Raw genomic sequence first — 15,383 nt, forward strand, 5'->3', positions numbered from 1 at the left:
TGGTTGTTAGCTGGAGGCTAACATGCAGAGATAGTGTTTGTTCTAATGTTAATCAATCAGTGCATCATGTTTGATCACATGATTAGAGATAATTCTGCTCCTTTTTATTGAAGAATTCATTTTCTGTAAATCATCTAATGGATCAATCATCTGTTTCAGATGAATCAATCAATCAGACTTTATTTGTAGAGCACTTTTCATACAAATAAAATGTAACACAAAGTGCTTCACATAATACAACAATGTGTAAAGAAAACATTAAAATTGTAATAGCTAGTGGGAGGAGTTTGCCCCCAGGGCCCCCTGCCAGAAACCCATGTCCCCCAGCAGGGTCAGGGCTTGGGGTAGGGGAAGGCCTCGAAGGCCTGCTCCCTTTCTGGTCCTAGTCAGCACACCTGCAGCGGAGTCTGGCTGTGGTTGTAATTGAGCTATATTCTTTTTAGGGAGACCAGAAAGCAGAGCATTACAATAGTCAATCCTGCAGGTAATAAAAGCGTGCATTAATATCTCTGTATTGGCCTGAGTGACAAACGGTCGTACTCTGGCAATGTTCTTAACATGATAAAATGCATTCTTAGTTATGTTTCTAATGTGAGGTTTAAAACTAAGGTCAGCGTCAAAGATAACTCCTCCCCTCAGTGCCAATAACCAAGACTTTCCAACCAAGAAATTCTCTGCCATCCATAATTTAATATCTAAGATGCAGTTAAAAAGGGTATCTATTGGTGTACCGGCATACCGTGCCTCCTGATGACGCTGAACTGTTATTCTGCGCGCAAACATCTAAATGAATCTTTGACTAAAGCTGTCAGACTAAAGTAGTAAAAGTACTTTTATGTGTCTGTCTATGAAGTAGAGGTAAAAAAAGGGTGAAGAGGAAGTACTTCAAGAAATGAGATCACCTGGAGTCTGAACAGAGCGCTTCAAAGACGAGATAAAAAAAGGAATCAGGAGAATTTAAAGTCAGATGCTCGCGTTACACACCCGCCCAGTCCGGAGGGGGGCGGGGTCACAGACTGAGGCGTCTGCGTTTCAGGCGGTAGAAGGAAATACTCGGATAAAGGATTTTCCAGGGTGTCCAGTCTCCACGTGCAGGTTCTGTTAACATATATAAACCGGGTCTAATGGAGCCGCTGGTGTCAGTCACACGAGTCTGGGTTCAGGATGGAGTGGACCGGTGTACAAATGGTAAATCAGAGTGTTTTACTGGGAACAGTTTGGTTCTGATGTCACGAAAGTCCCCACAGTGATTCTAATGTGTTTGAATGTCTGCAGATCTCCATCTGGTCTCTGTTGATCCAGACTTCTTCTGCTGCCGCCGGAGGGTCAAGGTGTCTCAGCCAGGACGAGGTCAATCAGCGAGTGAAGACGTCACCGTGGGAGAAGCTAAACTACCAGAACTTACTGAAGGAGACAAATCTGAGCAGCTGCGCAGATGCCGCCAAACAGATGCGCGGAGAGCATCGCAAACGCGCCCTTTCCCCCTGGACGTACAGGTACGTGACTGCACGCTGCTACGGGGATCACGGAGGGACAAAAAGTTAATACTTATCTATCACTACAAAAGAAGCAACAGAGTGCCGGGAGAAGTGCTCTGATATTTTACCCGCAAGTACTCAAACGTTTTACTGAAGTAAAAACACTGCTTTGAAGAAGAACTTCACTGAGACTGAAAGTGTCATACTGCAGTGGTGGAGGAAGAAGACTCAGATATCTGACTGATCAGACATTATACCTCCTTTAAGGCAGCTCACTTATTCAAGCATGCCATGATATTTTCACACATATCCTATCCTACTGTGTTACTGTATGGAGCCAGGCCTCACAGTCAACTATCAAACCGGTTGCATCGCTGTACAAACAAGCACTAAATGAGATGGCACCACTGTATCATTCTGGAAAAGTACAACAAGTTTTATCAAATTTTCTTTTATTAAATTGTTTTTTAAATGTGTAAATAATCTCGCCCCCGCTGTACTTCGTCCATATGCCACAAAAACAAATGTTGATAGAATAGCCACAAGAGCATCCGCAAGCTGCCGCTGTAAGGAGGCACAGCGTAACACTACTTTGAGTCAGTCATGTTTTTCAGTAAAAGGAACACACTACTGGAACATCTGAAGAAAAGGTGAAACACTGGCTGAAACTCAATCAAACCTGCGATCATTGAAGCACACACACACTTTATACATGCATACATTCTGTATGTGTCACTTTTAAAATGTTTGTAATGTGTATTTAAACTTTTTAATCATGTATGAGGATGCAACTTAAGTATGAACTCTATTTAATGATGGCTTGTTCTGACCTTTGAGTAGACAAGCCTAACCAGGGACAGGGGTTGCAAATTAGCCTTGGCTAGAAACTCTATATGCAATACATCTCATGTTACTGTAACCTTGTAAGTAATTTCTTCAGTAGATACTGGGTTAGTATTCATCAGCACATATTAAATTCTGCTCACAGTTTGAATGTCAGTAAATGAAAACAGTTTATAAGAAACTCATTAGAATAAAGAAAAACAGAAATCATTCTGTCTGTTCTCTGTGATCGTCTCATTTAGTCTGAATGAGGATCAGGACCGGATCCCTCGTCAGATCGCCTTCGCACAGTGTCTCTGTGATGGCTGCATCATCAACCAGGAAGTGAACCTGAGCTACAACTCTGTGCAGGTGAAAACCTGGCTGGTCGTCCTCAGGAAGACTCGGTGTGAAGACGAGACGGACAAATACAAGCTGAAGAAAGAGTTGATCATGGTGCCTGTGGGCTGCACCTGTGTGCTGCCAAATTTCAAGAAGTAATCCAGAATCTGTCACACTCTCAAGGTGCGGATCTTTATATTTCATCTTTAATTAACAAGTTACCTAAACTTTACATAGATCTATCTGTTAGTTGTTAATCACAGTTTTAGATTTGTTTGTAGAAAAACTAGGAGGAGCTTTTTTCAGCCTTTTAAAGATGTTTTGTTTTATTGTCCTGAACGGATGGTAGATTTTAAGCAGAGCAGCTACGACAAACAGTTGACAGGCAGAAATACAAAACCAAATTTGGGCTTTAAAGATCCCCAGAGGATCAATCCTGCTGACTTCGGTGATCCTCTGACTTTTCCTGTAGCGCCACATTGAGGTTACAAACATTCATGTAACCCTCAGGATCACCAGGTCGAAACCTCCGACACTCCAACACTCGCAAACTACACTTTGTGTGACTGTTCCTGCTACATATCAGTGTGTCAGTGTTTGCATTTAGTGTTAGCACCACCTAGCCTCATAGCTGCTAGCATTGAACACAGCAGTCCAGTATGCTGCATGGCTCACATAACATTCAGGGTGAAGTGTGTGTGCATGAAGATAATGCCATAAAGCCATAATGCACTGCGTCTCTTCAGCCTGTTCAGTAGGTAAAATAGTTCCACTTGTTGGCGAGTAATATTAAACATAAGCTGCTCAGGATGTTCAAAATAACCTTTATTTCTTAACAAGGTTACAAAGTGCTCAGCAGAAGAAGAACGTAAAACGTTTGTTTCGGACGTGTTAAAAAAAAACCTTAAAATTAAATAAAAAAATAATTAAAATAAAATGTCAAAAACATTTAACAGAAAAATATCAAGTTATTTTAAATGTATTTAAAATAATACTTGAAATATTTATTTAAGTGGATGAAATGTTTTAGTTGTAAAGAATGTTAATTCAGCGACAGCTCTGAGCTTAATGTGGTATTTAAAAAGTGATGCACTTCTGTTTACTGTGTCATCAATCTGCTGCTCAATCTACTTCATCTTTACTTAAGGATGCACTTGGAAGTACATACTGTACTGAGTATGTTAGTATGTGAATCATACACGCTCTTTGTCCAGTTTGAACAAATAATCATTGAATTTAGTTGAAAAGGATTCAACCTCTAAATCCTCGAGAAAAGTCAGAGCGGCTCCAAGTTACAATATTTGAGTAAAAGTCTGCAGCTCCTCTGAAGCGCACTAACTCATTTTGTCTCATTTTTCAGATTGTGTAAGCTTAATACAGAGCCATGCTATCTGCTCCCCTCTGTTTCCATTCTCTATGCTAAGCTTATCTCACCTGGCTGTAGCTTCCTGGATACATCAGAGTGGTGTCAATGTTTTCATAAAACTAGTGTATTTTTCAAAAAGTCAAACTGTTCCTGTGACGCAGGAACGTGTCAGACACGTGTGTTACCTTCATCTTTACAGTTAAACTCCTCAGTGAGTCCTGGAGCTCGTTGACATGTGGTGCTGAAAGTGTGTGTTTTAAAAAATATATTTTTAATTAATATTTATGTAGTATTTTTTTACTGTGATCAAAGGAAATGTATCATTGATCACTGTAAAGGAGCCCAATAAAGCTGTTTTAAAACTGTGAGTGCTGCCCTCTGCTGGACACAAGCTGTAAGACGTCTCAATGTAAGATGTGACTTTTTAATACTAATAATAATAATTATAATAATTTAATAATAATAGAGTTCTTTTAGATTGTCTTGCACTTTTAGATATTTTATGATGCACTGTGGAAGCTGCTTTGTTTTTATTTGTAACCTTGATCCTGAGGCATGAATATAGAAATCGATGAGCCAATGAATGTCGATTAATGACAATAAAGGCCCCTTCACTGACCAGGTGAAGAATAGGTGAATTTAAGCCTTTTATTTTAGTGAAAGCACAAACAAGCCTCACTGACTCCGGTGCTGCTGCTCGTCTCTTTCTAACTCTACTTCTACTAAATGCACTTTTTAAAATAAATGTACTGAAATTAAAATGTTTCTTTGAGTCATTTGTCCAGTTATGTTTTTTACTGTATCTTTGTCTCCTCAACTACATCTTTGCACTCACCTATATCCTGCACACCTGTACAGTTCTTAATCACACCTGTTACATATTTTGTATTATACCAGAATCAGAATCTCTTTATTGTCATTGTACATGTACAACGACATTGGGTGCAATCCTGTCAGTGCAAACACTCCTCTCTCCTCTCTTGGTTTCCTCGCGTCTCTCCATGTATCTCTTGTGGGAAAGATGCATGGAGAGACGCGAGGAAACCAAGAGAGGAGAGAGGAAACGAGGGAATGTTTTGTAAGAGACATGAGACGTCCTTTCCGATGAAGCGTCACGTGCTGCGACGTCCGTTTGTGATGATCGCGTCATCTGATCACCGCTGGATCAGCTGTCAGTCTGCTTTAACAGCTGTTTGTGTCTGCACACATGTGCTCTGTATTAATTCTAATAAAACGCACAGTAACAGTGTTTCCTCTCTGTAACCTGTTACCTGTGTAACAAACACCTGCACATGAAGAACAGGCTGCAGTCTGTGTTCCTGCTGCAGAGCCAGACGGACATTTCTTACCAGCACTGTGTCTTTATATTATTTGTTCATTATTTACATTTTTGATCACAGATAATCTGATCTGAATTAATTATTTAATAAGCCCAAATACTGTCTGCTCATGAGCTATGAAAATGATTGATTAGGCTCAAAGTTTCAGGATAAATAGAAATCAATTCACGCTGATCAAACCCGACCTCACTGATGATCACTCTCACACGTAAAAAGTGTTACCTGCTGACAGAGAGACGCTCCTGCTCCCTCTGAATTCTTTCATTCATCCGTAATAAAAGTTAGCAGGGAAATAACTGATCATGACGAGAGGTATTTCTTTAATAGAAATGAATCTGTTTTTGCTACTTTAGATTTTTAGACAACTTATTTTTACTCAGATGTTGACTCAGAAAACAAATCAAATCTGCAGTTATTCACTGCGTTTTCTATATTTTACGACAAGTTATGATCAATATTTCGTTCTAAACGATCTCAGCTTGTCAGATACCAACTCATAATACCGACGTTGTTTATAGTCGGTTTCAAGGCGCCCTGTAAAGTCTGTTTTAAGGTCCGCTTCTTCCTCTCTGCGATATGAAACTCCGGTGATACTAGGCTTGTTCGAGATGACCGCCGGCTCGCCTCGACAACAGGCGAGATTAGCCGGTTGCAGTCGGGGGAGGAGTCATAAAGTCGGACACTTCTTTGTTGACAAGTTTGCTGCTCGCCTCGTCAAGCAACTATAATACCAACACCTCACTGTAAATTGAAGTGAATAAAGTCTTCATTTGTTGTTGTTGTTGTTGTTATTATTATTACAATCATTATTATTTTAATTGGATTGAATATTAAGTTCTCATTATACTTTATTCAGGGCTTTTGATAGTTATTGTATTTATGTTTATTAAGACAGCGTTCATGAGGCATGAGGAAAGCATTACAATGTGAATGACAGTACTTCGACAAACCCGTTTGGTGTCTGTCTGACACTTCATTAAGTTTAATGAATAATGATGAATCAGACAGAAGTCATCACTTCCTTGTGGGGGTGTCAAGGCTTTTTTCAGCCAATAGGCGCTTCATTCAAACCAGAACAAGTCGTTTCCCATCATGCACGGCGTTGTGCAGTCGGTGGAGAGAAACTGCAGCCGCCTCGCTCCCGCGGGACTTTAAAGTATCGCGCAGCCGGTTTTCAGAGCAAGTCGGACAACAATCTAACCGTCATGCATTATGCTTGGCAAGGCGCCGATCGATTCTGCGCAGGCCTCGCTCATCTCGAACAAGCCTGTTGTCAAGTTTCACATCAGTCCGATCTGCTGCAGCGTCCAATCACGAACTGATATCTAGTAAGGGGGCGTGTCGGCCAGTAAAAGACTTCCGTGGAGGCTGCTCTCGTGTATCCTCGCTCATTGCTCCTCGCTCCTCGCTCCTCCGAGCAGCGATAAGAGCTTTGAGACAATGCTGTAACAATAAGAATTAATATGGGGGTAAGAGAACAGAATTTTAATAGAGATTACTGGAAATTAAATAAGACACTGTTACAGAATAAAGAATTTCAAAAAGAAACGCAAACAACTATAGATAAACACTGGAAACAAGCAAAGTTACTTAGTAGTTATAGCAAATACTGGGAGATAATGAAATTTGAAGTTAGAAATCTTGCCATATTAATGAGTAAAAAGATCTCTAGAACAAACAAAGAGAAAGAGTCTCAAATGGTCACAGAAATTATAAGATTATCAAGTAAATTAAATCTATCTGTAGAAGAAATTAAAGATCTGACAACTGCACAAGCTGAACTGGACAAAATATATGAAGAAAAAGCTAAGGGTGCTTTTGTCAGATCCAGGAGAAGATGGCTTGAGCAAGGTGAAAAATGCACCAAATACTTTTTGAACTTGGAAAAAAGAAATGATGAACAGTCATCTCTGAACAAACTCAGAGTTAATGATGTAATATGTGATAATGAAAAATAAATCTCACAACATGTGGCCAAGTTCTATGAAACACTGTACAGTGCTGACTCACTAGACCAAGATAATATGGCTGTGTTTCTTAAAGGCTTAGAACCAGATATTAAAAAAATTGATGATAACTATAAATTAATCTGCGACCAAAAAATTAGCTTAAAGGATGTACAAACCTGTATTAAAGCTTTGAAAGACAATAAATCACCTGGAAATGACGGGCTGATTGGAGAATTCTATAAAGACTTCAGTAAGACATTAGCTCCATTTTTAGCAGCAATGTTTGAAGAAGCTTTAGAAAAAGTTACCTCCAACTCTGAAACAAGGTTTGATTAAATTAATTCCAAAACCAAACAAAGATAAACTTAGTACTGAGAACTGGAGACCGATCAGTCTGTTGAATAATGATGCCAAAATATTTGCTTCAATTTTTGCCAAAACACTAAAACTTGGATTAGATGATATTATTGATGAGGAGCAATCTGGATTTATTCCTGGAAGAAACATAGTCAGCAACAGAAGATTAATACTAGACATGATTGATTATAATTGTTTTCTACCTGATGATAGCTTTATCTTATTTGTTGATTTCTATAAAGCATTTGACACAGTCAGTCACCAGTTTACGATTAAAACTATTGAGTTTCTTGGATTTGGAGAAAGGTTTCAAAAAGCAATAAAAACCTTATATAAAGGATGTAACAGCTCAGTAAAACTGACATGTGGTACCACCCCCAGATTCTGTGTAAACCGTGGAATCAGACAGGCTGTCCATTAAGTCCCTTCTTATTTCTTTTGGTTACACAGGTCATGGCTGTACACATAAAAAAGAATACATTTAAAGGTATAAACGCTTTAGACAAAGAATTTAAATTGGCTCAATTAGCAGATGATACAACAATTTTTTTAAGAGATAGATATGAAGTAAACAAAGCAATTGACTGTATTAATGAATTTTCAACTGTATCCGGTCTGAGGATGAATTTAAATAAATCTGTTCTATTGCCAATCAAAGAAAGTGATCTGTCAGACCTGAATGGTATTCCTGTTAAGAACACTGTCACTTACTTAGGTGTGGTTATTCATAAAAACGACAAGGATCGCTGTAGCTTAAACTTTAACCCAATAACACAACAAATAGCCAAGAGGTTTAATATGTGGTTGATGAGAGACCTGTCACTGAGTGGCAGAGTTCTTCTTTCCAAAGCTGAAGGTATATCCAGATCTGTATATATGTCCCTGTCTCTTGAAATGCCCCCAGCTATTTACAAGAAATTAGATAAGACTGTATTTAACTTTATCTGGAAGAATAGATGTCACTATATAAAGAAACAGATCCTATGTAACCCTAAAAGTAAAGGAGGCATGGAGGTGTTAAGTTTTGAAATGTTGAACAATACTTTCAAAGTGCAGTGGTTGGCAAACCTAATCAAAGAGATAGATAGCATCTGGAACACTCCTCCTAAGTTAGTATTTAATGCTGTTGGTGGAACCCATTTTTTATTGAAATGTAACTTTAAAATAGAAAAATTACCGATTAAACTGTCAAACTTTCATAAACAAGTCTTACTTGCCTGGAAACTAATCTATAAGCATAACTTCTCACCAACTAATTTCTACATCTGGAACAATGAAAATATTCTCTATAAAAACAAATCGTTATTTTACAGGAAGTGGTTTGATTATGGAATTATTTATGTTAAACAACTCTTTAATGCTGCAGGACAATTACTCTCTTACCAAGAATTTATAAATAAATTTCAGCTTCCAGTCCCACCCAAAGAGTTTACAGATGTGTTTGATGCTTTACCAAGAGGTTTACTGCAGCTTTTTCAGAGCGCAGGAACTTATGATTTTACTTTTCCTACTGCTGGCTCTTTTGATAGTCGGATTTTTGTGGGAGAAGTCGATATAACAAAGACAAAATGCTCAAATAAATATATTAGAAATTGTATGCTAACCCCATCTCTCATGTTATGGAGATATTACTTGGCAAGAAGCATGGATGGTTGGTGAGAAGTTTTGCTTAAACAATAAAGTTAAAGAGGTTTCATTTAAGATATTACATAAGATTTATCCAACACAAAAGAAATTAGCAAGATTTAATATTGATAATGATCTGTTGTGTAAATTCTGTGAGAATGAAGAGGAAACAATTCATCATCTGTTTTATCAACGTGTATTTTCAAAAACATTTTGGACTGATGTACAGCATTATATCAGGACAATAACAGGACAAGCAATTCTTTTACAGGAAAAGGACATCTTCATTTACTTTGACGGAAATGTGGACAATTATACAGCTTTTTTTGTACAATTAATCCTGATGCTTGGGAAATTTCATATTCACAAGAAAAAATGGGCAAACTCTAAAGCAAATGCTGATAAAAAAGAATAAAAATAAGAAAGCTATCAGAACAAAACAAATTCTAGAAAGTTTCAATATGTACTCCAGATAAAGAGATAAAGAGATGTGTAGCTTATATCTGGCAATAATGTTTGTAATAATCAAAATAACCATATTATCTTGTTTGTTTTTATTTTGCTTTATTTTGTTTTGTTGTGTCTTATGGAAGGGGTGGGGGGAGGGGTTATTTGTCTGATATGTATGCTTGTATGTATGTTATGTAGTAATAATAATTAAAAAAAAAAAAAAAAAGAGCTTTGAGACGGTCCTCAATATGGCGGCTCCGGAACTACTTCCGGTTCGGGCGAGGAGTGAGGAGCTATCAAAGGGACTTGAAAGCAGCCCAGGTTGTTGTCCGTGCACCACCCAGACAGCCGCTCCACCTCGTCCCGATAAGCGGACTCGTCCCCCCCAGAGATGAGCCCCACAACGGGGGTGTTATCCGCAAATTTGATGATGAACTGGAGTGGTTGGATGCAGTCTTTCGTGAGGGTGTAGAGCAGGGGCTCAGCACACAGCCCTGTGGGGAGCCAGTGCTGAGGATGAGGCCTCATATTACATATTTTCTATTTCGTTCCATTTACGTCTTTTACTTCTCTTTATTGTGTTCTGTGTTCACTGCACCAAAACACCAAAACTGATTCCTCTTGTGTACACCTACTTGGCAAGAAACCTGATTCTGCTGACGCTCAGTCACGTGTTGACCACTGCTTGTTGTCACGCTACAACAGGAAGAGGCGTTGCTCTTGGCTGACGTCACTGAGACGGCGTCCATTATTTAAACAGTCAGTGCAGCAAATTCATGAACGTTTTCTGCCAAGGACTTCTGAAGCAGCGACACTAGCTTAGATGGTGGATGAAAATAAAACAGACGCGTGAAATGAACATCTGAAAACGTCTTGGTCCAGTTTTGTTTGAATAAATTACAGAAACACTTTTTCACCATATTCCTCGATGCTGTCGATTTTAACAGGGAAACAATCCGTCCTGTCGCATAATAATCTACAACTGGAAAACAAATCAAGGTTTGGACTGTTGCATTGTGAAGAAGTCACTTTGGCTCTGAGTCAACATTACCTAACATGTCTCTCTACTTTTATCAATCAATCAATTATTGGAGGAAATAATCAGCAGATTCATCCACAATGAAAATAATCATTAGCTGCAGTTTGATACAAATTCAGCTCCACCTCAACTCCAACAGAACAATTGTGCTTTTTGATGCATGACTCGCATACATACACACACACACACACACACACACACACACTTCTACTGAAGGTGTTGACTAATAATATTCATATTTAATAATATTTTGCATTGCTTTAACTAAATGGAATAATTTGAAACAACTCTGATTTGTCAGTCATTCATCTCAAACACACACACACACACACACACACACACACACACACACACACACACACACACACACACACACACACACAGTTTTGTCTCCTTGTTCAGCTGCGATGCTCCAAACATCCACCAGGTGTCTCTGCATCCCAACATGGACTCTCAGGTAAACTCAGGTAACGTCTGTAACTGTACAGTAAATCAATGTTGTAACAGCAGCTGTTGTTGTGAAGCACAGAAAGCTTTAATATCTCACATTGCATGAAAACACTGTGTGGTGGATGACACGCCTCGTCCTCCTTCACAGACGTCTAACGTGCTTCAGACATGAGAGGATGGAAAACAGAGAGAGGGCGGACTGAGTCGTGGAGAGCTGCACAGGTACAGCACAGGTGTACTAACAGGGGAAACAAGTGGCACAGTTATCATTTGTCAGCATGTGGAGAAGATGAACTTCTGATGAACAGTTTTTCACCCTGATGGTTGGAGGGTCTTTGTGGATTTACCTTCAGAATAAAAGTCTTTTAAATCACAGAAACTGTCACACTTGATCGTATGCTAATGAAACCAAACTGGTTTTAGGTTCTGATCTTGTTTACATAACAAACAGTGATGGAGAGAAACTCTTTTCACTGCCTTTCAAACCTCATTTTCTCGTCACTGGAAGGTTGGTTCATTTCTCTGATATGTAATGTGTTGTATAACGCTGTCTCAAAGTATGACTTGTACATAGACTGCTAAAAAAAATGGCCGACATGACAGCTTCCTAACAGTGAAGCCAAACCCTCTCTGTCGCCCCCTGCTGACTGGCTGCAGTATACCTCATAAAGCCCGCCTCCTCCATGTTAACAGATGGGACATGAGTCAAACTATAAAATCAAAATACACGTCAAATACATTTTTCTTAAACATGGTTTCTGCCATTATAGTTAGTTCTTATCATGCTGATTTATGTCCAAGTGTTCGTTTTTCGGACAAGTTTACTTTTAATTAGTTATTTGATGCTGTAAAAATGATGATTGACAGCTCTGTTGACAAATTCGGCTCCTGCAGCCGATCAGTTCCGGGTGAGCAGAGCGGAGGACGATCCGCGAGAGGAAACGTAACTAAAACAATCACTATAGTCATTGAAGTTTCCATACCTGTGAACTTTAACCTCAGACCAACACAAGAAGCTGTTCTGCTGTTAAACATGCGTGTTAAGTACGGCGTGCAGGATCCTTGCTGTAAGTTAAGTGTGTGTTTGGGTTAGCGGAAGTGGCTACGGCCGCTTCACTCGCTGATCTCTACTGCGCAGACTCTTGCTCCGTATGACGTCACCATCGCAAGATGGCAGCGCCTATCACAGGGGCTATTTTGGCATCAATTACGTACAATGGGAGCAGATGGAGACGCGTCGTCCATCTATACATACAGTCATTGGTGTTGTACATTGGTGTTGTGGCTGAAATATCTCCTGAACATTCATTAAAAAGCTTTTATTTCAGCTGGAACGAGCCTATAATTCCTCTGAACGTGATGTTTCCTCTCAGCTCCAGACCTGATTCATTCATGGGAACAGGCTGAGGCACGTCGCTCGAGCACAACAAGCGTCTTCTCTGAGATCTTTGTAGGAAGGTGCAGATTTTCAACAAATCACCACAGCTCTCCTCAGCATCATCTCTCCTCCCTGAGCTTAAACGTTTCACACTGATTAAATTAAAGCTGCGTTCAGGAAACATCACGAGGACATGTTTTCATTCTATCGTCACGCAGAAAAACAACAACACACCTGAGCGCTGCGACGTGTCTCAACACGTTCCTGCTCAGTGAGAGCGTTTCTCTGCTGCCACAAATCTGCTCAACAAACCTGTTTATTAAAAGAATGTCACAAACTGAACGTTAGTCAACTTCCTGTATGTCCTCGAGCTTGATCACCTCGTTGGATCATTTTCTCACGTCAGACAACCGAATCCAGACTTCTCTCTGTTAAGTCGACGTTTAGCATAAACACTAGAAGTGTGTGTGTGTGTGTGTGTGTGTGTGTGTGTGTACATATTTGTGCACTTTTTAGCCTTTTGGCTCCATGTTTTAGTCAAAATACTGGAGTAAAAAATTACATAAATATAGGCTGTGTAGAAGAAGTGGGCATGGCTTTTTAGTTTAAAGGTCAAGTTGACGTTCTATAGCCTTAAGCCCGTGTTCTCTCTAATGGCCAGCAGGGGGCGACTCGTGGTTTTGTACAAAGAATTCTGATTAGGCAATGTCGCGTAAAACTTTCAAAATAAAGCTTTAAATTCAGCAAAAATAAATATGCAATGTCCGGTAAGATTTTCAAAATAAAGCTTGCCGACAGATAATTCACATTTTATTACATTTGGAGCCGACGTCACGAGCACATAAAGACCTTTAGCTCGAGGACAGCGTCCAGAAATGACCTGAGAGTGACCGCTGACCAGGCTGCGGAGGCTGATTATGGATGCACCCTGCTAACCAAGCTAGCCCTAGCATTAGCTGATAATCAGCGTTTGCTAACCCCTTGCTTGCTCCTCTCCATTGTCCAAGTCTGGCTCCAAAAAACCAACATGGTAACAGCCCAGAACCCCAAACTTAAGGCTTCAAAACAAAAGTGTAGAAAGAGACGAGTGACGTCACGCTGGCCTCTTCCACATCTACTGCAGAGAATGATGAATGGTTTGTGACGGCTGGTTGAGTGTTTATGAAATCAAAACAACAGAACGATTTCAATCACAAAAAACTACAACACTACATTTTTACAACAGCACACCTGGTCGACCTGAAAAGTTCCTGAACAAACTGTTTGTTGGCACTTGAGCCAAAAGTTTTTGAGGCACTTCCTGTGGTGCTCATCTGCTCCGTCACTGTCTCTGATGAGAGCAGAATAAATGTGTTAAACCTGAGCTGACGATGACTCGAGCTGTTCTTTAGCTGACATGTTGTTTCCAGGTCAGCAGTATTTTCCAGGTTTCTTAAAGTCGTTCCAAACCCACACACGATCCAAGCCAGCGTCCGTGGTGGTGGCTATGAGCTGGGAGTACTCACAGCGGCTGTAACGCACAGGAAAGACTTGAAAATATCCCCATTTTGGCGGGTCAGTGGGGGGGATGTTCAAGTGCTTCATACACAACCCTAAATACACGTCTTCAATGTACACAGCTTTAACATGTCTGGACGCCCCCACAAGCTTTTTGGCGAGGTCCAGAGAAAACACGTAGCCCAGGCCCAGAGCGTAGCGGGGGTACTGAGGATAGGGGTAAATAGACGCCGGTAAGTACCACTTAGACTTTGGATCTCTCAGGACAACACCTCCTTTGGCCACCAGGCCGGTCAGGTAGTTTGTCTTTGGAGCGTTTAACAGCATGCTGATGAGTTTGGGCACATTCAGAAACATGTCCGAGTCGATCTTCATGGCGTACGAGGTGGCAGAGCAGTGCGCGTCCAGCCACTCCAGCATCACCATGGTCTTGATGGTCAGGTTCTTGTAGCAGTCCAGGAAGTCGCTCTGGATCAGGTCTCGGTGCTCTTTGCTCTCCTGCAGCAGCTGCTCCTGGAGCTGCTCGGCCCCCTCCCCGCTCTGCCGCCCCAGCAGGAAGAACAGCTGGACCACTTTGTCCTGGTCCAGGCTCTCACCTCCCCAGGTGCTGCGGATGATGTTGCGGTGCGCCCGGTTGTGGGGCGCTACAGGAACGACCAGAACCAGGAAGGGTTTTTGCTGCTCACATTTGTACGGCTCGTTGATGGTGAAGTGGTACTCGTAGGGATATTCCACCAAGTATGGTCCTGGTGATTTATAAGGGGCCAGTGTTTGGGGCTCAGATTTGTTCTGGCTCACTGTCGTTGTCACCGATGATGACACGGCAGCAGAGGGTCCTGGTCTTTTATAAGGTATCCTCCATTTGACTGTATTGTAGTGGGACAACCACGACGAGCTCCGGTTAGACGACATGTCCGGGTTTCTTGCGTTGTACAAAAACAAAAGTGTTCCGAACGCCAGGACGAAGAACAAGCAGTGACGCCGCGACATACAGCTCCATCTCCTGCTCTCTGCCGGTTTCCCAGCATCCCCGGCGCTCTGGCTGAGAGGAAGACTGTGAGACACGAGGTGGAAGAGGAAATGATCAATCAGCATCTGTGATCACATGTCAAAAGTAGATATGTCAAATATCATGTTACGCTGATGATAAACAGCTACACATCTCTCTCTCTCTCTCTCTGCCCCTCCCTCCCTCTCTCTCTTTCTCTGCCCCCCCCTCTCTCTCTGCCCCTCCCTCTCTCTCTCTTTCTCTGCCCCTCCCTCCCTCCCCCTCTCTCTCTCTCTCTCTC

At 40.9% G+C, this 15,383-nt stretch overlaps 2 protein-coding genes across 2 annotated transcripts in view; one reads left to right on the top strand and one right to left on the bottom strand.

Annotated features, from left to right (window-relative positions):
* Positions 1-1,068: 1,068 nt before the first annotated feature.
* Positions 1,069-3,814, top strand: LOC138606832 (interleukin-17C-like). Its single transcript, XM_069679297.1, has 3 exons — positions 1,069-1,188; positions 1,276-1,496; positions 2,564-3,814. Exons 1-3 carry the CDS (start codon positions 1,165-1,167, stop codon positions 2,799-2,801), a joined length of 483 nt encoding a protein of 160 aa, XP_069535398.1. The 5' UTR covers positions 1,069-1,164; the 3' UTR covers positions 2,802-3,814.
* A 5,668-nt stretch (positions 3,815-9,482) lies between these two features.
* LOC138606833 (beta-1,3-galactosyltransferase 1) overlaps positions 9,483-15,383 on the bottom strand; it is a 7,475-nt gene continuing 1,574 nt past the window's right edge. Inside the window, exon 2 of the mRNA XM_069679298.1 lies at positions 9,483-15,148. Coding sequence (XP_069535399.1) covers positions 14,008-15,148 — 1,141 coding nt within the window. The 3' untranslated portion in view covers positions 9,483-14,007. The remainder of the gene's footprint in view (positions 15,149-15,383) is intronic.

The sequence above is a fragment of the Semicossyphus pulcher genome, unplaced genomic scaffold (assembly GCF_022749685.1).
Source record: "Semicossyphus pulcher isolate SPU_LCO1_2020_fin unplaced genomic scaffold, fSemPul1.0.p SCAF_38, whole genome shotgun sequence".
Classification (NCBI taxonomy): domain Eukaryota; kingdom Metazoa; phylum Chordata; class Actinopteri; order Labriformes; family Labridae; genus Semicossyphus; species Semicossyphus pulcher.